This window comes from Epinephelus moara, chromosome 15 (assembly GCF_006386435.1).
Source record: "Epinephelus moara isolate mb chromosome 15, YSFRI_EMoa_1.0, whole genome shotgun sequence".
Taxonomy (NCBI): Eukaryota; Metazoa; Chordata; class Actinopteri; order Perciformes; family Serranidae; genus Epinephelus; species Epinephelus moara.
The window spans coordinates 9122214-9146454 of record NC_065520.1 but is presented as its reverse complement, the minus strand read 5'-3'; the positions used below and the strand labels follow the sequence as shown (position 1 = coordinate 9146454).

Here is a 24241-nt window from a genome sequence, read left to right as displayed (position 1 = left end):
CAGAATTGCATTGGGCCATATTGCATAATTCTTCTTTAAAAAATGGAAGTTGTGCATGCAGCAGGTGGAGTTCAAGATAAAAACAAAGTCAGTCATTTGTTTATGACAAACAATGAGAAGGCTGTTGACAAAAATCTGTGAAGTCCTCCTGACTGTTTTCATGCACTTTTGAGACAGTCCCTAACTTCAGCTTGTGGGTTTCCCGTTTACTGTCAAGTCAGATCATGAGATAAAACGAACACCTGTGCAATATCAGGCAAGCTTTTCCACAAAACTGATAAAGATGAAACATGCTTTAATGTCTGAATATTGAACTTTATATGAACTACACCTCTACAGTTTAGACTGAAACTATTTGTTTAGATTTTGATCCATCAATATTGTGGATAATCATGCTGCTTTGGCTACTGGCAGTTCCCGCTCTTACTCAGAGTCAAGATCTGAAGATAAAAGACAAAGTTGGACTGACTGGAAGTGTGGGTGTGATGTCTGTGCTTTTATATAGAGTTACAGGTTATGACTCTGAGAAGCGGTGGTGTGAAGTCTGTGGCAACTTCTGTCAGTAATGACAGGAAAAAGTGAATATTACTGCAAAAAGTAAGATGCTGTATCTGTTCACACGTGAAAAATGTATTCATAGTTGTTCAACATCTTTACTCTGATCGTGAACATGAAATGACAACTGACAGCAGCAGACAGGAGAATGGTTTTATATTTGACAGCAGCGATATGATTGGCTCAGGAAGATCGTAGCAAAATCTGGTAGGATCACTGAGAGTGACGCATAACGTCAGCTGACAGAGTAGAGGCTGGAATGAGGCAGAGAGATCTGTAAATGAAATGAGAGTGAGTGACTGAGCTTCATTTGTGACATATCTAAGAGTCCAAGATAGTGATAGAGACGTCAGTTGCTCACCTTTTATTTCTTTTATCAAGCAAAAGTGCAAGTGCAGTTTTAAAATATCATTTTAGGTGTTTTGATTTGACAGAAACTATTTATATTCCATCATCAGATAGTCAGCGATAATGAAGTCTGCATGAACCAAACTATGAACCATGTTTTATTGTATATTGCTTTTACACAAAATGCATTCAGTGACCACATTTTCCCAAAGTTGCAATACTGATACTGTGATATAGAAGTTACTCTGGATATTAAATAAGAAACCCTTAAACTGACTAAATGAGTGTCTGCTTTTGGATAATCCAGTAACCAGACAATTCGGTAAGTCTTACAGTAATTACTCATTTGCAAATTTTTGATTACTTGGATGTTGGAGCTTCACTGTGCAGAATGATGCATGTGAGACTTGAAAGCTGCTTTCACATCCATCTGCTGAAGGTGGAAAGTTTCTTTGTGTTCCCAGTAAATCAGTTTACAGTAACACATGAAACATAGAGGCATGATTCTGTGACATCAAAACTAGCACACAAGACATGCAATGTTCATGTCAAACTATGGACAAGAATGTGTAGATGAAATCTGAAGAATTTTGTATGAAGTAATTGAACTGGGAAAACAAAACTTAACAAGATAGAAGTTGATCAACTATGTAATGCTTCCTGTTGTGAGTGTTTTTAAGGTCAGGTGAGCCAGTGTATGCGTCCTGAGTAAGAATTGTTTCCAGTGTTACGGTTGAATAAGCTTGATTTAAGACATGTCAAGTGTTTGGTGGTTTGACTCAGTTTTAGCGATGAGACTAACTGCTTGGCCAAGATGCATTTTTGTAACGCAGACTGAAGACTTTTAAGAAAGCAGCTTATATCACTGACCTGTAACTGACTTATGAAGAAAAGACACCAGAACAATGAACACACTTAAGATCATAAAACTGTGGCTGGAAGCAAAGCAACTCAGCTCAGTCACAAGACCGTTCTTGACTTCCTGTTTGCACATATTGTCTATGATTTGTCGTCAAAGACCACATAGGCTGTTGCGGTCATTGCTCACCTTCTACACATTGGCCTACTTTGCTTAAACCACAGAAATACATTGTGCTCAAATGATTGAAAACACACTGTAAACAAGTCTTAAAGCGACGTGGAGGGAAAGTTCATTAAAACAGACACACAGAAACTGAAACACACGTCTAAGAGAAAGAGTCGCCTGCATTCCTCACATCTGGAACCCATCCACAATCAGTGTGTGTGTAGAGGAGCAGGGTTACAAAGCAGGTCAGACAGAATTTGTGGTGGATGAGATGTTTATTTAAACAAGCCATAAAACACACACATACACACTCAGTGCATTCAGTTTTATCTACAGTACCTTATAATTACAGAGGACAAGACATCCAGGTAGTTAGCATTCTGACATCTTTACATTTCAGTGCTGTCTGTCACACACACACACACACACACACACACACACACACACACACACACACACACACACACACACACACACATTGCCATGCACATATACACAATCTTTTACCTATCTTCGGCACATGGACATAAAAAAACATACATAAAAACAACAGGAAAAAGCAAGGGCATGCACACAGAGGCTTAACTCACACATCGAGCCCACAGGAAGTAGTAACACACTGTGGTAAACACTGAACATTTTGATGCTGAGCTCAGAACCAACAGCAGACCTACGGAGGCAATAAACTGCTGTTCTCACAACACACGAACCAAACAAGATCATCACTGCTCACACACACACACACACACACACACACACAAAGGCTTACAGCCCCAATGTTTACCTGATGCTCACAAGTACTCTGGCATCCTCAATTGAGAACTTCTTGTTTTCTCACATTTTACACACTTGGAGGACTCCCAGTTTGAACTGGACCCCTGCTGTTGCATAACCCCAGTCACTTGAGTTTGAATGTTTTTCTATTTCAAGAGATTTATGACCAGAGATCACATAAAAATCTGTAGTAGCTTATTTTTTTTTTGTCAGACACTTGAGCCGTGTTTGAATTTGATTCATTTGAAAGGAAGAGATGCTGTAATGCTTACAAGTCCCCATGGTGTTGTGTAACTTTACCCAGTATGAATCCATCATGTGTTACTTTAACCAGTCTGACAACATAAAAAAAATGGAAACAGGAAACTCAGTGGTCATCTAATTTCAACAAGTCAGACAGAGCTGACATCATTATAAAGTAATGACGTGTTACATCGGTGGTGTGAAGGCAAACCGGCATTTTCTGGTTTCGCTTCAGTCGGTAGTTGAACATGTTTGAACAATCAGCGCGAGGCTGTAATCAGAGACTGAAATCAGGACGTTTTCCATCTGGGCTATTAGTGGCATTTTAAGTGGATGTCCTCAGTCCCATAACAATGGTGGTCTTCTTGAGAGACACACATCCACCAAAAATAACATTTCAGTATGTTCCCTCGTAAAACTTATGCAGTTCAAATGGCACTTCAGTCGGAAAGTTGATGGATAAAAATAAAGGGAGCTGTTTTCATAGTTTCCAAATAACTTTAAGGCGACGTGACAGAACAAAGTACCTGCCAAGAGAAAATCAAACGCAAGCGAGTTCGTCTACCAACTGAGAACTGATATATGACACGAATTGAAAACAAAACATGGTACTTTTTAAAGGGTAACAGACAATTTATATCAACAACGTAGAGGCTCAATACTCACGTCACTGCCCATGGATTCAGGCTAAGCTAACACCTTTCATTTCGAAGAAAGAATAACCTCCAGTTAATAATAATTAACAAAGAGAGAACCTGATCTGTAAAAGTGTTCTGAGAATTGTTTGTCATTAAAAGAGGTAGTTTGCTCTTTAAAAAGTACCATCATTTGCTACAACTGTGTGCTATCATTCATTTGTCATACATAAGCATCACAATTATAGCCGGATTATACCAGAATATTTACTCTCTGCTGCTACTTGGTTATATAAGAAGCAGAAGTTTTCAAGTCAAAAGGTAACTGCAGTCTCAAACGAAGAACATTTTATAAAATACCGTTGTGATATAATATTATGTTATATGCTACATAATGTACATGTCTGTATAAATGAGTATATATAATCAGCATGACCTCTTCTGTGTTTATCACTCTCCCACCCACTCCCTGAGTGAAGTTTTGAGTGTCCTCAGGCTTGTTGGCCTTTAACCTTTCCAGCAGGAATCTAGTAGGTGTTTGAGGGGGAAGGTTACCAAAGCAGAGCAGGGGTTAAAGTCATCAGTGAAGAAGCTCAGAGGGGATGAGATAATGTTCTCAAGATGAAGTGTTCGAAAGAGAAAGTCATGCCCCGCATATTTCATATCAAATATCTGAGTTCTCGTTTGCACTTGTGTGAACGTGCCTCATGTCTAGATTATATCTAGGTTTGCGTCAGACAGGTACACGTGGCGTTAAAAGGCACCACTTTGTTTTACTGTTGCAACAAAAGGCCCTTCTAACAATCTGTGACATTAAATTTTACATACTTCACAAACTGTGGGCCTCATTCACCAAAACCCACTTATGCAGTTTTCACCAATGTTTCTGTATTTGGGATTTACTTACTTACACTCAAGAGCACTCTTACTCACATTTTGCGCTGACATGTTTGTGAAATGATTGCATTTTCTTTCATTCTACAGTTGTATAATAATATAGCATTTAATTTACAGTGATATTTTTACAATTTATAATGTTTTTAAATTATTTTTTACAAAGCATTATGGTCTTTTAAAATAAACATTCGGCTTCACTAACACTTTTCATATCAGTTAATGGGAATCATGCCTCCTAGAAATAAATGATTAATGATCATGCTTGAAAATATCAGTTGGTTTGGGCAGGCAGGACAAAAAGTGAAAAAGCAGCACTCTGAGTAACACAAACATTGCGTGAAATGGACCACCTGTCACCTTCTCCCCCTCTCTCTAACTCAAAAACACACACATACACAGCTTGGAAAGCACTGTGGCACTAATGTCCGTCCTAACTCCTGACAGTTGTGCTTTTACAATGCATAAAGTTTGAGGTTCGCGGATCAGGTGGTTGATTTAACACGTATTTTAAGCATCCCACGCATCTTCAGACTTTGGGTTTGGCACTCCTGACTTACTTCTCTAAACTTTTCCTGTCCTTCTGCAGTTTCTCTGTGCACACAGCCCTGCAGTCTCATGGCGTTTACCTATGCTAATTATGATCAACTGGCACATGCTTCTTCTGATTCAGTGGGATTCATCATTGCAAGAACACCGGTGCGAACAGTAGGGTTTAAGGATACGTCATGAATCGAATGTAGACTTTTCTTGGGACCTTTCTTAAGAACAAATTCAAGAAAATATTGGTGAATGAGGCCCTGTCTTCTTTCAGGAGCATCAACTGATTTGATTGTGGTTATTTTTTGTAGGCATGCCATTAAGTTTATTCTGGTTTACTTAACCTTTTACCGACTCTGTAGGACTTTCCTTGACTGTGCTCTATACAACTACATGTTTAAGGAATGCTTCACCTGCAAATTACCATTTGTATGTCAATTAGTCATCACGTTACCTTATACTCGTACGCATGCGCGTGCTTAGGCACAATCAAGGAGCACTTCTTCACAAATTCAAATACACAATGAGAAATCGATATAGGCTACAAATAGTCATTTTGCTGGTAAAGTATTCCTCTAATGTTTGTGGTTCATGCCTGTATGTGACATCTCACTGGGCTCACCATTCCCAGGCCCAGTAATAACTGTTTGGAAAGCAGCATTTGAATCAGAGAAGGCTTCAAGTCACTGGTTACCTCCTTCTTTGATAGATGAATATCTTCAGTATGTTGCATTCTGTCACATCTCCTTTCATGAACATCTTCTTCCAACTGAACATCTCTTTTTTAATACAGTGTAGACAAAAGCACAAGTGCAGTTTGTCTTTTCGAGATCATCACAAAACCTGAATGAAGTCTCTTTCTTTCTCCAGCTCCCATCAGCAGCCTTTTCTTTGAATAACTGAAAATACAAGCAGCAAAGGAGACAAAGTGTTGAGCTTTTACACTTAACGTAAAGCTGTGGAGAAGTCAGTATGCATTCAACATGCATACACTTAGCTGAAATGCAAGGAGTTGATGGAAAGACCCAGTAAATGGCAAGAGGCAGCCACCAGCTGATAGAACTGGTTAAAGTGTGTGTCAGTTAGGCAGACGGGGCCATTATCTAACGGAAACACATTCATAAAATAGATAAGACACACCAGCCACGTGGGAGGGATGTTGTGGCCAACGAAGAGCATACTGTCCAGTCCGGTGTCCAATAAATATGAATATGAAATAAGAAAGTACTGTTATGGTCATAGATCCTCCACAGTGTGAAAATTCTCAGTGTACTCCAACGTGGGACGAGACAGCTCCAGGTTGGCCGGAGAATTCTCTTTGGCTATCGATGATTTAAAAAAGGAACCCCTGGTGTGTTCCAGGGGGCCACGGCACACCAAGGCCCAGCAAAAGTGCAGCACGCTGGGGGAGAGGAGGATAAAGACCCAGGGGTCGATGATGGAGTTAACAGAGATGAAGCGCAGGGCGATCAGGTCCAGGCGGTGAGCGTCCACTTGCATTATAGAGTTGATGTAAACCCGGATCTGAGAGATAGATAGAGAGGAAGGAAGAGGCGGGGAGAGGGAAAAGAGACTGTGTTAAATTGGCTGCCACGGTATAATCCCACGACTAACACCATCCATGACAAACACACAGACAGACACATCCTAGATAACATTCTGCTTTAAATCCTATACTAAACCATCTATAGCAGCTGTAACACATGAAGCCTGGGACCAGTTTATGGGGGCAGTAGGACAACCTGACATAGAAATTGAAACCACCTATCAGTTAAAATGCCAAGCTGATATTCATCATGCATGTTTAGAGTCTTAAATGTCATGACCTTGTCAATGACCTTTTCTTTGTTTCTGTTCCTCTCAGTAAAACTGTAAACTGCTCTCAACTCGAGATAAGTATGCACATTGGAAGATGAAAATAGACAAAGCATCAACCAGTCACCTGCTTTCATTTTCACATGCCTCCTGGTCATGATCTCTCTCTATCTATCCTCCAAACATACAAAGAAGCCTTGATATTAAAACATTACAGAAAGAAAGAATGCACGTGTGAGAGTGGATGAGAAAAAAAAAGAAACTTAACAGAAAACGTACCTTTATTTGGTCTGTACTTCATTGCGGTTACATAATGAATTAAAAATGAGTCTAACAGCTTGTCAGCCTCGGAGGGGTTACAGCTGCTTTTTCAGTCATCCATCTCAAGCGAGTCTGACATCACAAACACGCTCCTATTTTAATTATTACAGCTCCTGACACAGGTGGTGTCACGGCTCATATATATAAATCTGACCTGAATCATATTTTTTACGAAATTTTTTTTGTTCTTTTTTTTTTGCATGGGTAACTACAGGGATAGCATGTTGGGATGCGAAAATGCAGATGTTTGACAACATTCAAGATAATTTTCTGCAAAGTAACATAATTACAATTTAGCTCTCATGTCTATTTATATTTCCTTGCAGCCCTGTAAATTATGATCAAAGTATTGTTGGGCTAATATACCTTTTTTTTTGTATTGTCGCCAAGGGATAGGGCTGCACGTTTTATCAAATTTTAATTTTGATCACCATTTTGGCTTACCATAATTAGATGAACATGATTGACAAAAGTGCTGCATATCAAATCAAGCTTCCTTAACTAACAGCCATGGCAGCTGTCATGCACACAACAGCAACTTGTGAAAAAATGTGTCGAAAAATGATATACAACAGAGAGAAGACAGGTGAAACAGACATCATATGACTAGATCAGAAGGTGAGAAACTAGTTCCTCTATTTTGGTGCATGAGACTTGTGCCTGCGCTGCAGAGCAACACATTTAACTTGTTAAACCATCTGAAAATAGCACCACAAACTGCAGTATCATAAAGCATGAAAGGCAAGAGGAGGAACGCCGCAACTTCCACCTCACTGAATACCCGTCCTTACCCAGCGTAACCTCAGACATCCACAACAGCAATATAGTATCACCGTACTCATCCAGTTTCCAAAGACAGACTGGAATAGCCAATGCAGTCGCATCCCATTAGGCAAAAGACACGTGTCCAACAAACACTTGTATTTATATTTTGCTTCTCGGAGATGCACTGAGTTGAGCTGAAGAAGAACCTCGTTTAAAGTCTTAATCTGATGCAAAGATTTAATGAGCAGGAATGTAGTGCAACGTGAAAGTGAAAGCAGTGCTCGTTGATTTAATTTTGCATGTAAAGTTTTATTTATACTGTCCTTCCAGGAGATGCACTGTGAATGAGGACCAGTCTTATTTTAATGTAAATATTTGTAGATTACCAGGAATGCAGCACAACATGGAAGCAGAAGCAGGGCTCTGTTTATTTAAACGTGAAAGCGCAATGAAAAATATCTTGTCCCTAAAATCAGTGAATAATGGCATCATGCAGCCCTGCTCAGGGAACGCATACATGTCAGTTACCAGAATCTCACAACCACAAAGACTCCTCACAGAGATCACTTAAGTGAGTGTGTCCTTCGGGTTTTAGTCTCAATGTGTTTGCTCAAACTAACTTGCATATAAATGTTGTAAAACGCACAGCAAAAAGCACGCTCTCTAATGTCATCCTCGTACATGCAGAAAGCACTATCATTAATCCCAGAATACACAGGATGTTTGCAGAGAATGGAGTGGTGCTCTCGTTCAGGATATTTGAATTACTCTCGCCAGCATCATTTTGTTTGCTTTGAGAGGCTGAGCGGCAGATGTTCAATGCTGAGACCAAACCAAATAAAATTTCCCAGGCTGATATGTAGCTGTGTTAGTTTACACACTAAGATACACAGATAATCAAAGAGTCTTGGCTGTGAAAGACGGATTGTTTTCATTATCACTGTCTTTGTACTGTCATTACCTCGAACACCACTGTCATCACCAGGGACAGTACTATAAATAGATTCAGCCATAATTTGTTCACCCAGTATTTTTTGACAAATTGTTTTTGCCCTCTTTATGAAATGACTTGTGATTGGCGGTAGTCTCCTGTCATGGGCTAGTTTTTCCAAAGCCTGAAAACAGAGCCAACAGGAAGTGCCAAGATCGAGTTTTCTCTTAGTCCTCTTGAATTAAAATACCCTGAAAGGTTATTATGGGATTTTTGCCCAGTGACGCCAATATCAAACTGCCTACCCCAGCTTTAACCACAGCCCCATTATGTTTCAGAAAGAATGTTAACTGAAGAACAGGAAGGCAAAGGTGAAAGTTTTTGTGGATACTTCATCATCTCCAGACTTTCGTTAGCACAGCAGAGCACCGAACTCCATCACTAACAAATGAAACTGACTGACTTATTTTACTGTTATTTATTATTTTTATTTTGACCGAATATGGTCACTGGGTTTTGGCTTCGTAGAGCAGAATGATAATGATTGCCTGTCTTGTGAAATGATGAATATGTGCAGCCGTTAGCCTTTTAAAGGAAGATTAAAATCAACACTATATTACACACACACACACACACACACACACACACACACACACACACACATTGTTGTGATTTGTGTTCTTGGGCAGCTGATCATTAGTAGCTGTATTACAGTCTTTGACCTTTTCAAATAAAAACAGCATTTGAATACAGCTGTTTTTAGTAGCACCATCACAGCCAAGAATGAGCAGCTGATTGCATTCATTATTTCCTGTCTATGGTTTAAATATGGCCGTGAAATCAGCTTCTGCAATGACTGGCCAAAGTGAAAAGCAGTAAACTCACTGGGATGATGGCCACAAAGTTGAGAGCCAGCACATTATTACAATCCATGGAAGCTATGACTAGTTCACAGGTTCAGAAATTCCTGCTGCTGATCTCTCTGGAGGTCTGAGAGGAACAATATCCAGTCAAATGTGAAAGGAAAGTTGACCTTCGAGGTTATGAAGTCAGTCTATTCACCAACACAGCGCTGCTTCTCTTATTCCTCCCTGTGACATTTTCCATTCAATCCACTTTATGTCTTCAGCTCTGCCTCACACCCACTCTTTTCTCTCCAATTTCTCATCTGTTTTTTGTACTGAATCAGATTTGACTCCTATAAAAGCAGCCAATTTCCTAAGATGGCAGTGGTTGGACCAACATTGTCACGCCAATCTCATTAGGGCAGCTTCCTGTTGCTTCGTCCGACAACCTAGTGACTAAATTGTTGCTATGAAGACAACAGCTGCCTTCCCAGCTAACTACACAGCTGTAGAAGCCACTTAAGAGTCGTGCTTAAGGGCACATTAGCAGCTGTTAGCTCTTAAAAACTCGCTTCTGCAGATTTTCTCAATTGCAGCAGGGAAATGTTGTTAAACGACTAATTCAGGGAAAGTTATCTCACTGCAACAACAAAACCTGTATACAGTTCATACATAAAACAATTGAGGTGTGCTGTTTTTTCTCTAAGTGTTGAAAAACTCCACGCTACCCCAATGTCATTTTAAACAAAACCACATGAGATCATTACTGTGATTAGTGCCAGGCCTTGCCATGTGTGTGGGACCAAAACAAAGTAGGCGAAAGATCGTATGTGCGTGCGGAGACAGATTTTTTTTGTTTAGCTGGGCTCAGCCGTTAAATCCAACTCTCACTGTGAGCCCATTTTCTTCTGCTTTCTCAGCATCAACAGGAAGCGTAACAAAAGTGTTTATGTGAAGTGTCTGTGAGGGGTTGATGCTCAGAAGGAAAAAAAACACTGTCTTCACTTTGAGTTTCATTTTCAAGGTCAAAATTTAAAACAAGCGCTGAGCAACTATGCAAGTAAGAGGTGACAATCTCTCTTAATCTCCGCTTCTGGCTGTTTTTCATTAGATTTAATGCAAGAGAATGTTCAAAGATCCAATTTCAAAGGCGCATGCTTGTCTGCACCCCAACACATCCTCATACAACCACATCTAACGAAATAGTGCCTCACGACTGACGTTACATACTTAACTTGAAGTTATGTAGGTTAGGCTTTGGCAAGTAAAGTTATTTAGGTTAGGTTCAGGAAAAGAAACATGATGACAAATGACAAACCATGCTGTAAAGAACTGTCACATGATGATAGACACAGATTAGGAGCATGTGTCATTTAAACAGTAGAGTTACTGTAGAGCTTGCGCTGTCTACCTTTATAGGCTATGTATTTTTTCCTTTAGGCGAGCAGAATATGTATGTTTCACAGTTTGAGCTTAATGCTTTTGAAATGGCTAGGACAAGCAATTGCATCCATGTATATGTATTATTAACAGCGTAATTGTTTCAGAGAGGGAAAAAGATGCTATCAGATTTGTATCGGTATCAGCAGATACTCAAGGTTGCGTTATTGCTATCAGTATTGAACATGAGACAGTGATATTAAGCCGTCCCTAAAAGGTGGTGTATGGAGTTAGGAGATTTAATTTGAACAATTTATTGAGAGTTAACTGAATGAAGCGTCCTGTTCACTCTACTGCCAAAAATACATCACATGTGATTGTAGTTTCATGGTTTCAAATCAGGCCTAGGACCTCAGTTGTCATGAGAAGGCAAACATGCCTCCATAATCAATGCGTTTGGAACCTGCAGCTGCACCATTTAAACTCCGTCACTGTATTCAAATGTGATGTTGTCAGTGTTCTCTACACTGTGTCTATCTCTCCATCAATGTCTCTCTGTGCCAGAAGGCTTTTGTCTGGCCTTTTCAGTCTTTAATGCAATCACAGATAACCAGAGGCACATCACACAGACACAAACACATTATCAGCCCCAAGTTTCAACTGAACAGAGGGCACAGCAGAGAAATGCAATATGATCTTGCTGTGTGTGCACATATGTATGTGTGTGTGTGTGTGTGTGTGTGTCTGTTATCCTGACCTCAGACTGTGGTATCATATTGCTGCATGGACACCCCTGAGTGTTTATATAAGGCTCTTAATAAATAATGAATTTGTAGTATTGTTTAGTATGCTTGAATGTGAGGCTGCAACTTACAGCTACTTTGATAATCGATTTATACTTTGATTGTTAATCGGCTAAAAAAAATAAAAGCTAAATATTGTTATTTCCAGTATTTTATTTAGAGATGTAATATATATTTAAATTGGATTCACTTTAGCAAGCGTCTTACTAATAGCATGAAATACGTCACATTATACTCCAGTGTCTTTCCGACCTAATTTCGGCAAATTAGTGTTAGCTGTGTGTCTGTTTTGGTGAAAAAAATATATGATTACAGTTTCAAAACAAATGCAGCAAATAGAAATACCTTCCATCTGTTTTCTCTCAGTTTTGTGATGGATTAATATCAGGGGCTCAGCGGCTACGTTGATCCAATTGTTGGTCAAAACAGACACGAATCTGCTTGAGTATAACATAACGTTATGGAGTTGTGGAAATATTTCCAGCCATTAGTCAGAGACAGTCCAAAGTAAGTTTTTGATTCCTGTACAACTGAAAAAGCTTACTTTGGAGACAAACCAGATGGCTTAATTTCCTTTAAGTCATCACGTGACCTTAGGAGACGTTGCTACAGCGTTTTCCGTGCATCATATGATAGAGACCCAAAAGTTTAAATCGATTTAAACGATTAGTTGTTGCAGCCTCACTGTAATGTGTCGCTTTGGCAAACGTGACCACAAAGCAAATATAAAAAACCTCTTGCGTCTGTCGAGCTTTCCATTCTACCGCTACACGTGTCCTGTTTCCTTCACTGGCAGATTTTATCAGCTGATGAATTCTGTGATTATCTGTGATAATCTAAGTCCAAACTGCAGCAAGTAGCGAGAACACTTTTCAGAGGTGTTAAGTGACAAGTTTGTTCCCACCAACACATTCACAGACATCACTTCTGTAAAAGAATCTTTGAAGAGGCCACTGAGGTCATAGACAATGCCCTGCTCAGGCACTACAACACATTAAGGATAGACCATCACCTGAACACTGAACAGCTGCTATCCGCAGAGATGTTTTTACCTTTATCTACATTATAAAGAAGAAAACAGGAAAGGTAATTCTACGTGAGCGTAGATGCTCCTTGAAAATAAGAGACCACATCCCCCTCTGCATCATCACTTAGTGCGCAGTTCCAATGAAATATGGTTAAAAGGTTTTCTAGGTCTTCCTGCAGGGCAATGAATGGAAATGTCTGCCACTAAGTTAATGTGGCCATTCTGGGGAAATATGAGGAGAGGAGAGGAGAGGAGAGGAGAGGAGCTACAGAAGAAGAAGATGAAGAAGATGTACTTTATTAATCCCTGGAGGGTAATTTAATTTTTTCAATCTGATGTCATAAGTACACAGGCCCAAAATACACACACATGCACAAACAGGAGCCATAGATGCATTAAATTGAGAGATGTCAGAGTGAGGGGTTGCCAATGGACAGGCGCCCTGGGAAGTTGGGAGTTCAGTGCCTTACTCAAGGGCACCTCGGCAGTGACCTGCCGTCAAACTGGTGCCACTCCAGCTACCAGTCCACACTCCATATTTGGTCTGGATGGGGACTTGAGCTGGCGACCCTCCTGTTCCCAACCCAGATCCCTATGGACTGAGCTATTGCCGCCCCAGAGGAGGAAAGGAAAGATAAGAGAGGAGAGATGGAGGATGAGAGGAAACTACAGATGGAACAAGAGGAGAGACAAATGCGACAGCCACAAGTGATTCACCAGTAGGAATGACACCGGAGTCCCATTATAAGATAAATTAATCATTTATGGCTGACATTAATGTTGTGATGACTTCTGCCTGCAGTGGTGAAAGTCCTAGTTACCATCACTGGATATCTGATATAGAGGTAAGACAGGCTAATAGCTGGACACAGCAGACATCAAGATGTACATATACAACCTAATGGATAAAAGGGCTAATGTACTGACTTGTAATCAGTGGACAGCTAAATGATAAGGTGTTTCCCCCCCTTTTCATCAAGTCCGCATGTGTATCTGTCCGTTTACACCACTCAGTATTTAGGAGAACCCATCATCAAGTTGTATTTAACTCCAAAAGTGGATGCTAACAAGCAAGGCTAACTAGCTTCCATCGGGAAGTGGAAACTCGTTAGCCAGAGTAACGTAGATACTGGTTAACAACTGGTTAACTGCCTGTGTGGCTGTTGGAATTTAAATGATATTAAATATTCTGTCCACAGAGATATTGCATCAAGCATTATCAGCCTGAGCCTAAGATTTATGTCCCCTAAATAACACTAATTTAGGGTTGCTGTCAATTACAATTTAGACCAAATAATAACACATGTCAAAGCAAACATTAAAGAACAATCTGCTGATACCACAAGAGAGTATCTGCTGTAACCTAATCTGATTCTCTTTCAATCTTATCTTCTGTCCTGTTCCTTTCTTACTGTCTGTCCTTATTTAATGTCCCTGTACCCGAGTCATCTATTTTACTCAGCTTCCTGATGAGGTAGTTAAGAAAGCCAATGTAGTAAGCTGATACCAGTGTCCTTTACCTGCCTTCAGTAGTCTACATCTGGTACACAATGTACAGCGGAGGACAATTTAATAAACCATCTCTTTTAAAGCTAGGGTAGGTGGTTTTATTTGGGTGTCACTGGGCAAAAATCTTAAAATAGACTTGCATCCATAACATATAGTCATCCAAGTGGTCTGAGAGAAAACTAGACCTCTTCACCCCTTTTGGCTCTATTTTCAGTCTTTAAAAGATTTAGTCCGTGACGGGAGATTTTAGATATCATAGGTCATCTCGGCCAGAGGGCATTCCTATTGGCTGTTCTACAAATGCAGACGTGCATGCATGTCCCTTCAGTGAAAGCCTGATTTGATGGTCCTGCAGAGAAAGCTGCTATTCCAGCGTTGGCAACAACTGCCAACACTGCGGGGCAACCCAAAAAAGGAGGATGGACGTTTCAGAATAGAGTCTGACAATAAACCCAAGAAAATATATTGGCAAAGTGTTTCAGAGATGTTGCTAATACTTTAGCCCCCTGCTAACTGGAGCCGCAGGCCGACGTCTGTGGCTTCATGTTCCTGTTTATGGAGCTAACATTCTAGAGCCACGAATGACAGTGTGTCCTCTGCTTCACTTTCTGTTGCTACAGATCACCTCGCCAATAGAAGAGTGGGCGGCAGTTTCGAAGAAGGACCCCCGAATCCAGCCAGCGCAAACCCCAGCTCCAGGTGACTGGATAGCCCCGACTCCCCGCCAGATATGCTGCTTTTGTTACACAGGATAGACCTGGTGCTGCCACTAGCCACCAACCCACTGTGACACCTGGTGCTGGGGTATTTATGTTTGCCAAATTCAGGCTGTCTCTGAGCTGCTTTCCTCCCAGGAAGGCAGTCCACAGCAGCAGGGACTGAGGCGGAGGGACTGTGGGGTGGCTAACCTCCTAATTCTTGTCTCATTTGTGGTCAGATGAGCAGAGACAGACAGAGAGAGGGCGGGGCAAGGAGGGGCTGAGTGAATGCACAGCACCCAAGCACCCAACTCGACCAACGAACTAAGTAATATGATGTTTTCAGCAGATCATCTGGAGGCATGTTTACTATGCACTGTACTCATCACTGACAGTTTTCTGTAAACGCCCTGTGGATATGCTGAATGTTTTCAACTTCTCCGTTTAGGCAGCAGTGGTCTGGCAAATTGATTTCCCTCGCCACAATAGGAGGGAGTGGAAATAAAAGTTGATTACATCATTAAGTACAACTGACCCTCGCTTACTGACAAACAGTATCTGATTGTGCCTCTTAGATTTCAAGCACTTTGTGGCACCATAAGGCAGCTACTGGCTGTAGGTGCTAATTTGTGGATCCAAGTTAATCCTCATATAATCCATTACAAACACTATCACATGGAGGGATCTATTATACAGACGGTGCCCACTTTGTATAAAGTTTAATAGCTTTAACTCTGCCTTTAGTAGGGTTAAAGGATTACTTGCACACATGTTTTTAAGTGTCAAAATATACTTAATTTACTGAAATTAAACTGCTGCCTAACTGAGACTCCACTGACTGTGTTAAGGCAGACTCTTCAAAGCTTGTTTTGTGACAACACAGAGCTCATTTAATGGTCAGCGCTCTGTGTTTGTACTGTTAATGATGCTATTAAATTAAATGTGATGCAGAATAGGCCGGCCATTGCAGAGATGAAGGTTATGACTCTGCATTTGAGCCCACAGCTGAGACGCAGCAGCGCATGAGATAGCACTTTCATTAGTGCTGTCTCTAATAAAGTGCACATTATCATACACTGCTGGGAAAATTATTGATTTAGCGTTGAGAATCCAATGTGACACTCGCAGAAGTGAGGTGGTTACAAACAGAATGCCCAGAAGTCATACTGAGATCAACAAAATGGCGAATCACTGGATGATGAGTCATTTGTGGGTTGAATCCATCCATCCATCCTTACTTCCTTATTTTTCTTATTGTATTTGTCTCCAGTATCAACTGGCCATCTGTCAAAACTGGTTTTCACTGGCCTTTTCAGTGTATGGTACCCAACAGCAGGTTTGATGTCAAGCAGAAGCTAAAGACTGTTTGCAACCAGGACATCTGAAAAGGTTCCTGGCTGCTGTTCACATGTGTTATCACTTTATACATCCCCTGTGTGTAATTCATTTAATGTACTGGACACAGGGTTTCAGTGGCTATTCTGCTGCCATGGGGTCGATCTTATTAAAATGTGATTGCAGCTCATGTAACAGGCATGGTAAATGGTTATTAGGTCCATCCCCCAATTAGTCATCAGTCACAGATGTTTTTTCTTCTTCTTGTTGCTACATTTTAGACCAAATTTATAATTACAGTTTCGAAAACAGATCTCCTCATAATGGCCTCTGTCCAAATTGCTTCCTGATGACATTAACTGATCAAATCCAGAATTCTTCAAAGGACATGTACAATTATGCAGTTTACTGTATGGAAAGTCTGCTGTTTGTATCGTCTTCCTTGCTAATGATGCTAAAAGTGCTCCGTAAACTCCCCTCGCTAAAATGATTTCAGTGATTAGACTCTCCCCCTGAAAAAGCATATATTGTTTTCTTTAAAAAAAAAATAGTTTCTCTAGTTTGTCTTTTGACTTTAACAGTTTCAATGGACTGAAAAGCCCATTGAAACGGGCACCTTATCTATTTATGACAGTAGTAATAATAATATTGTGATTTTTATTTTCTTTTAAACTCTATGAACTGAAACAAGTTGACAGCATCACAATAAGCAGCTGAGTCCGACTCGCTATTAATGGCACCGATACAGCGCTTCCTGTCTACAACCTGGCATCAAAACAGCTCATAGTCTATTGTATTATTTATAAAACGCTGCATGTGCACAAAAAGCCACAAGTGTGCGGAGACACAGCTAAACACAGATCTATATCTGGGTGCATAACATTTTGACATGCTTTAGATAAGATTGTTGTTTTTGTAGTTAGCTGGCGTATGGTTCAAAGCTGTAAAAGGAAATGATAAACCCACCCTAGTGGGTGGAAGAAAATAGCCCAATTTCAAGACACCTGATGCACAGACTTTTTTTGTGCAAGACGTTCAATTTAGAACAAGACGGTATTAAATCAACCATATTTATTTAGCTCCCTATCAACCTGTGAAGTCAAGCAGTATGTGACTGTAATGTGAGGCGTTTTCCAACCAGAGGAACCCTTTTTTTGTTGTGTCCACACCGCAAGAACCAGGAGCAATCGTAGTTCTTAGAATGCTGTTTTTAGCTCCTATTCCAAAGTGGGTAATCTCCAAGCACAAGAGGAACCATTAGTGACCTAAGTCTATGACAGTTGGTACAGACGTTTTCACGTCTTACAGCTCGTAACAAAAAAAAAGCAGATGAAAATGACAAATGAACCGACAGTGACATCCAGGCTTTGCTGAGCATATGTGACGGTGGAAATACAACTAGTCAAAGCAAAAGTGACATTGCCGTACCAACTGCTGGTCGGCTTATAGCACATCATGTCAGCGTTCCTATTGTTGTTGCAAAAGCAAACAGAACAAAAAGTCCTTGAAGATATTTCGTTCTTGATTAAGGACTCCCTGAGTGGGCAGTTCCTCTCAGGGAGTCCTTAAACTGTTCAATCTGAAAATGCATATACTTCCAGATTGTTTTGCTGGCGGTGGGGTTGGGGGGTGCCTAACAGTAGATGAAGATATGTTGTGACCCCGGTGCATCAATGTTAGGTAAAACACTGTCAGTCCCTCAGGAGCTGTTCACTCACAGCATCATGGAACTTAAATCAATTTATGCTCTGACTGTATCGACCAGCTGACCAATTGAGCTGATGAATCCCAAATAAGTCAGTTAACGCAAGGTCAGCAGTCACTAGTCACCTTTACTCAACTTAAAACTGTGCATAAGTGTTTATTTTTAAATAACGGCAAGGCAGTAAAGCATGCATGTGTGATATTGGCTTTCATCTTACCACCAGGGGCAGTGTGCAGATGATGAAGATGATGGTCATGAAGACGAGCAGGATAAGATGCTCCACCTCCTCAGCCATAGACGTCGCCCTGCGTTCGCTGTTGGATCTGGTGCCTGCCATCACCGAGCCGTTCCTCCTCCGACGCTGGTACATCCTGAACAGCTGGTATACCACAAACCCATTGCACGCCACTATAGCCAGCACCAGCACTAGCATAAGAGTGGCGTACAGGGTGGCGTAGGCCCGGTCCACCTTCCCCTTAGGGTTCATGTCAATGAAGCACCACGTTCCAGGGCAGTATTGTACATATTTACCAAATCCCGCAAAAGGGAGGAGACAGAATAACATACATAATAGAAACACCAACGGGATTGTGATGTAGGCACATTTCTTGGTGACGTGCCGGTTGTACAGGTAGGGGTACCCAATAGCAAAACACCTCTCTAGTGCCATAGAGAAGAGAAGTGACATGGTGGCCAGGCTGAAGAAGGTCATGCTGACACCAAAGTACCAACACACGCTGTGTGATTTAGGCGACATCGCCACCAAGGTAGTGTTGCGTGAATACGACAGCTGCACCAGCGGACTGATCAGGCAGGTTCCCGCCAGGTCCGTGACCACTAGCGATGTGATGAGGATCTGAAACAAGGAACGCCGCCACGTGTTCCCGGTCCTTGTGTCTCTACGTCGCCGGATTTCCAGTATCACCAGGGCAGCCACGTTGCCGAAGATGCCTGCTGCGAACATGATGGCACTGATCAGCGGGCTCTTTGTCCCGTCGATGGACTCCTTGCTGTGGCAGGGGTCGTAGTCTGAAGTCATTGTGGCTGAAAACTGGCTGTGTTTAACTGGAAAATGTGTCTCTGCTTCAAAAAGAGGTTAAAAACGTGTCCTTAAAAAGTTGTCTGCAGCCATACCTGTTTAAACAGAAAGGAAGACAGAAAAACTCAGAGATCTAGAGCTGTAACAATCAGTCGATTGTCAGAAGATGAATCTGCAACTATTCTGATAATCTATTAATTTCTATTAAATTAATAGAAAACTATCTAATAATTAGTCCAGAGGCTGCTAGAAAGTAGCGGGGGTTAAGGAGCTGGCCTCCAAGTTGTTTTTTCCTCGTCCAGATGTCTGGGTGATGTTGGATGTGTTTCCATTCACATACCCTACAACTGCAGAGCAACAGCAGCACACATTCCCGTTCTTATACATAACTCTCTCACCTGTGCTGTTGCAGCTGACCGGCACACCAGGAACAGCAGGTGTGTCCTCCTGCTCCGGTGTATTTATTTGCGCTCGTCATAGCAACTTAATCACATGCCATTCTGTTAGTTGTGTTAACCTCAATATTTGTTTACTGCGTTTTATATCATAGGCCCACAAATATTTATCCATTTCTCATAATTATTAGACTCTGATCCTCTGCCTGACCCTCCCTGTGTCCAAAGCTAACCAAAATTTAACCAAAAATCTTTCAGTCACAGCCAATAATTTGGCAACAACCAATCTGCCTGTGCATCAAACACACGATTTTGGCTGCCATAAAAATTTAATTGTGAATGAACTGCAGAGAAAGCTGCATATGAGTGCAATGTTACAGTCTTAACTTTAAAAATAACACTAACATTTGTTTACTAGCCACTCATTGTCCCAAGGAGACCCAACATCATTTGTCAGGGATGTTTTCCAGTCTCCCTTTGAGACTCTGTTTTGACTCAGTGTCAACAATGTCGACTATACACACCACTCTAATTTAATGCTTGCAAATCTTTGTCTAACTGAGCTTACCCCATATGTACACAGAAAAGAGAGAACATCTTCCTCTTCTCATAAAAGGGAACATTTTGCATATAATAAAAAAATTCCACAGCTTGAACCCTGCTCCAGTATAAGTTTTTGGAATTGTGAAACCCCAAGTTGTTCCTCTTCTTTCTCACCAGCTAACAGATATCAGCTGACAGGCTGGAGGTTCAATAGCTGCGGTCCAAGTTTTAACACGGAACTGTCTGCTCACATTACCAGATGTGCTGAATCATTAAGAAATATTGCACGAGGATCATGTTGTTTCACACTATCTATCTATCTATCTATGCAGCTGTGGGCTTACTCAGAAAAATGTGGAGCCCCTCATGGGTGATATGAGTGTTCTCTGACTAGAAATTATCACCATACATATCAGCCCACATCTGTGAGTGTGTGTGCCTTCACTGGGTGTGTGACGACCAGATAGTGACTCACCTACTTGCTTTGTCCAGGGCACAACGTGTCACCTCTGGTGATGCCTGCTCCTCCAAGTGACACTGAAACCGTCAAAACAGATGCAGAAAAATTGTGGAAATGCAGGTAGACTGCCCCAGAACCCAAAGGAGAGCTCTGACAGATGTGTCCAGGTGTTGGGACCGTGAATGGCTGGATGTGTTCTGTGGAAGCTGAACGCAGATTTTGCGTCACGTGCAATATAAGCCGGATAATACCGTACAATTAGACGTGAGAAAATTAAGGTACTTTTTTATTAAAAGAGTCCGGTTTGCACAGGCGCACACAGCGTGCTGGCTGAGTGAGTCAACAGGCGAAGTAACTTGTCAAAGTTGGATTTTATGTACATAAAGGTGCTGCTGGGTGTATACAATTTGTGCCGAATTGAAGATTGACTACAGACTTACAAAATAATTTACGTCCAGCTCTCAGAGCAAGAGCCTTTTTCTTTAACAGCAAGGAAATTTTACAGTTTAGACTTTTTTAAATGGAGTTTCGCTCTACGTTCGCTCCGTGTGAGAAAACATTGCGAGGCAACAACTGTCACATCCGCGTGAAACAATCCAAATAATTAAGTTCTCACCTATTTCCTAAAGTGTTCCCTGTAGTGTGGACGGTTATTTCCGTGTGTTACAGTCCAGGCTGGGTCGCGCAAATACAGAAATGAATCCTAATTTATCTTTTGTTTCACTTAAAAAGCCGCCCCGGTTTAAAGGTGAGGTGTGGAGAAGGCGAGGCGCGCGGCACTGTGGTGAGGTAGGGATGAATGGGCCCGGGGTACAGGGAATGATGTGGTGACGTCACGCGGAATGGGTACACCCACCCCGTGCATGCAGGCTGGAGCTGGATGAAAAGCCTTTCCTTCAAGAGCTACTGGATAATATCATTTACCTTAGTGTTAAGCTGAGAAATACCCCTGTATTCATATATTTATATATATAGGGAATGATATGTATAGCCTACCATTTAATACATATTTGATACTTTTCAGTTTTAAACAAGGTGCCGCAAAGATCTAAAATCTCCTGGTCACTTTCTAAATATTAAAATATTCAGCTTTTAAGAAGGCGTACGCATATTAAGAACTGTGCACAGTCACAAAACAATGTTAAATATAGTTAACGATTAATTAAGGATTTAATTGATAGAATGCAAGAATTTAGTGGAAAACAACAGTACAAAATGCTAAAATATTATATTAAATCATATGAAACAGCGTTAAAACAGCAAATCTGCCCACTGGAGAACTTCTTTTTGCTTTTTTTAATTAATACTTCAAACAAGTAATCAACCATCCACTTAATTTCCTTTTAAACAACTAATTGTATTCGAGCGATTGTTTCAGCACAAATGACATGATTTTTGGGGAAACTACTGTTGTGTAAACCTCTCACATACTGAACAATAGATATCTGCACAACCGCAAGTTCTACCTCCATATGCGTATTTTGAATAATAACAAAATGGAGGTGTTCATCTTGAATTATGCAGCACACAGACACTGCAACTGTGCCGGCCTGCAAATATTATTAACAACAACAAGAAAAATGTGATATTTTGGGAATAAAATGTGTGGGTGGAAATATGTGGACGTACTGTATGGTCGTGTCCTTTTTCCTCCCCAGTGAGTGGAGCGCTCAAAGCATTCCAGTGTGAAAGATGTATGTTTGGTTTCCTGTGTCTTTATGTGTGGAGATGGCGTGTTGTTCTCCTGGGTTTCCTCCCATGCACATGGATTTGAGGCCTTAATTTCCCATCGGAATAAATGTAAGTGTCTTTCTATCTGTGTGCGTGATGAACCAGTGATACAACCAGCATGTCTCCAATCCAATATAACAGTCCCACATTTGTTTGTTTTGCTTTTCAGGGCTGTGCCATGCTTTTTAATTTTTTTCAGGTGGATACAGATAATTTTATGCAGCGAGGATGACATCAACCATATAGGCATAATGCAGCTTCTGTGCATTTTTAGCGAAGAAGCTTTCAAAAATTCCATATTGCATTAAAATGTTATTGTAATTGCACTATTTCGCCCATTTTAAGAAAAGAATAAATGCCTAACAGGATGCTAAAATGGGCTGTGAAGTATGCTAAAAGCACTTGAGTGCTTTTTCAGCCCCATTAATGAGTCCTTAATTGTAACGTATTGCCATTATACCATCACTGCTTCCTCTCTGACTTTGTCTCGCTCTCTTTCGGTTGACAGTCGCTCTGCACATTTCTTTCCCTCTCCAGAATGACGTCAGACATTTCAATATTGCTAAACCCCTGAAGTGCTTCAGCTGGTGAAGTGTTGAATTTATGGCACAACGAACATGCAGTATTTCATACACGGTACGGGGTTACAGTTTACAGCCTGACTCGTTTATTTTTAGTTTTGACAGCACTGGGCAGACACAGTATTCCTCCTTCATGCCTCTCTAACCTTGTTGCTTCTCTTCCTCTCTCTTTGTTTTTGAAGGTTAATCTTTCCATTCATTTCTCGCTCTGTGTCCTTTTGCCCTTGCTCTATATTTGTTTCCTCACGCAGCCGAGGCCTCTTTTACCTTGTCCTCTGCCCTCACTGAGGCCACATTTCCTTTCCCTTGTCTTACTTTCCTCTTGTTTCCTTGCTTTTTCTTTCTTTTTTCCCTTTTTATTCCTTTCCTTTCCTGACATTTCCTTGTTTTATTTCCTTTCCTTTACTGCCATCTCTTCTCATTTCCTGTCCTATACAGTGCTTAAAAGTATTGCACAGTGTAGATATTGCACATAAGTATTGTTTGTTTTAGTCTGGAGGTATAGGCTTTTAGTGACCTGTAACGCCTGCCTGAGGGCGTCAGGTCAAACAGATGATGTGCTGGGTAGGAGGAGTCATTGAGGATAGATCTTGACCTACTGAGGCAGTGGGAGCAGGACATCTCCTCCAAGGAGGGCAGAGAGCAGCCAATGATCCCCTGGGCTGTGTTTATGACCCTCTGCAGAGCCTTTCTGTCTGCAGCCGAACTCCCAGCATACCATGGCGTAATGCAGTACGTGAGTATGCTCTCGATTGTGGAGCGATAAAAAGTCACCATCAGCTTCTGATCTAGTTTATTTTTTCCCTGAGAATTCTCAGAAAGTACAGTCACTGTCGGGCCCTCTTCGGCACCGTCTGTGTTTTCATGGGCCAGGAGAGCTCCTCTGAGATGTAAACTGCCCCTCTCTACATGATCCCTGTTGATGTAGAGAGGGGCGTGGTAAGCTCTTATCCTTTGGAAGTCTATGATGACCTCCTTGGTTTTTGTGGTGTTCAGCAGCAGATTGTTGGCCTAACTCCACGCTGCCAGTTGCTGGACCTCATCTTTTCAGACTGCCTCGTCCCCTCCTGTGATGAGCCCGACCACAGTGGTGTCATTTCCTTCCCATTCCTACCAAAGCAATGCCAGACAGCAAGTGTGTATAAGTTCAATTATCTAAGAATCCAGACTTTTAAAATGCGCTGATCGACCCTAAAGTAGATACTGATTCAGATGATGATGATGGGAAATACTATGGTGGGGATACTAAGTGGGGATCCTCGCCGTCTGTCTGTGGCCTTTATTTAGAAGCAATTCAATTATTGATCAAAGTCTTAATCCACAAATCCTATGGTCTGCTCTG

The 24241-nt window shown here is 41.1% G+C and overlaps 1 protein-coding gene and 1 long non-coding RNA gene across 5 annotated transcripts; one reads left to right on the top strand and one right to left on the bottom strand.

Moving 5' to 3' along the window:
* Positions 1-2193: 2193 nt before the first annotated feature.
* On the bottom strand, positions 2194-21831 carry ptger2a (prostaglandin E receptor 2a (subtype EP2)). Of its 4 annotated transcripts, none has more exons than XM_050063467.1 (4): positions 21204-21831; positions 20603-20793; positions 18368-19284; positions 2194-6540 (listed from the first exon to the last, which is right to left on the bottom strand). In XM_050063467.1, exons 3-4 carry the CDS (start codon positions 19187-19189, stop codon positions 6253-6255), a joined length of 1110 nt encoding a protein of 369 aa, XP_049919424.1. In that variant the 5' UTR covers positions 19190-19284; positions 20603-20793; positions 21204-21831; the 3' UTR covers positions 2194-6252. The 4 variants fall into 4 exon arrangements, with proteins under 4 accessions (XP_049919424.1, XP_049919426.1, XP_049919427.1 ...); XM_050063469.1 differs by having other exon boundaries at positions 20603-20664; XM_050063470.1 differs by having other exon boundaries at positions 20607-20664.
* On the top strand, positions 6358-18510 carry LOC126401911 (uncharacterized). Its single transcript, XR_007571135.1, has 3 exons — positions 6358-6498; positions 15033-15111; positions 18374-18510. It is a non-coding gene; the product is annotated as an uncharacterized LOC126401911 (long non-coding RNA).
* Positions 21832-24241: the final 2410 nt, after the last annotated feature.

Coding starts and splice junctions, on each gene's coding strand:
- ptger2a (XM_050063467.1), bottom strand. CDS start 19,189: ATGACTTCAGACTACGACCCCTGCCACAGCAAGGAGTCCATCGACGGG. Junction 6,541..18,367: donor TCTGCACACTGCCCCTGGTG/GTAAGATGAAAG, acceptor TCTATCTCTCAG/ATCCGGGTTTACATCAACTC.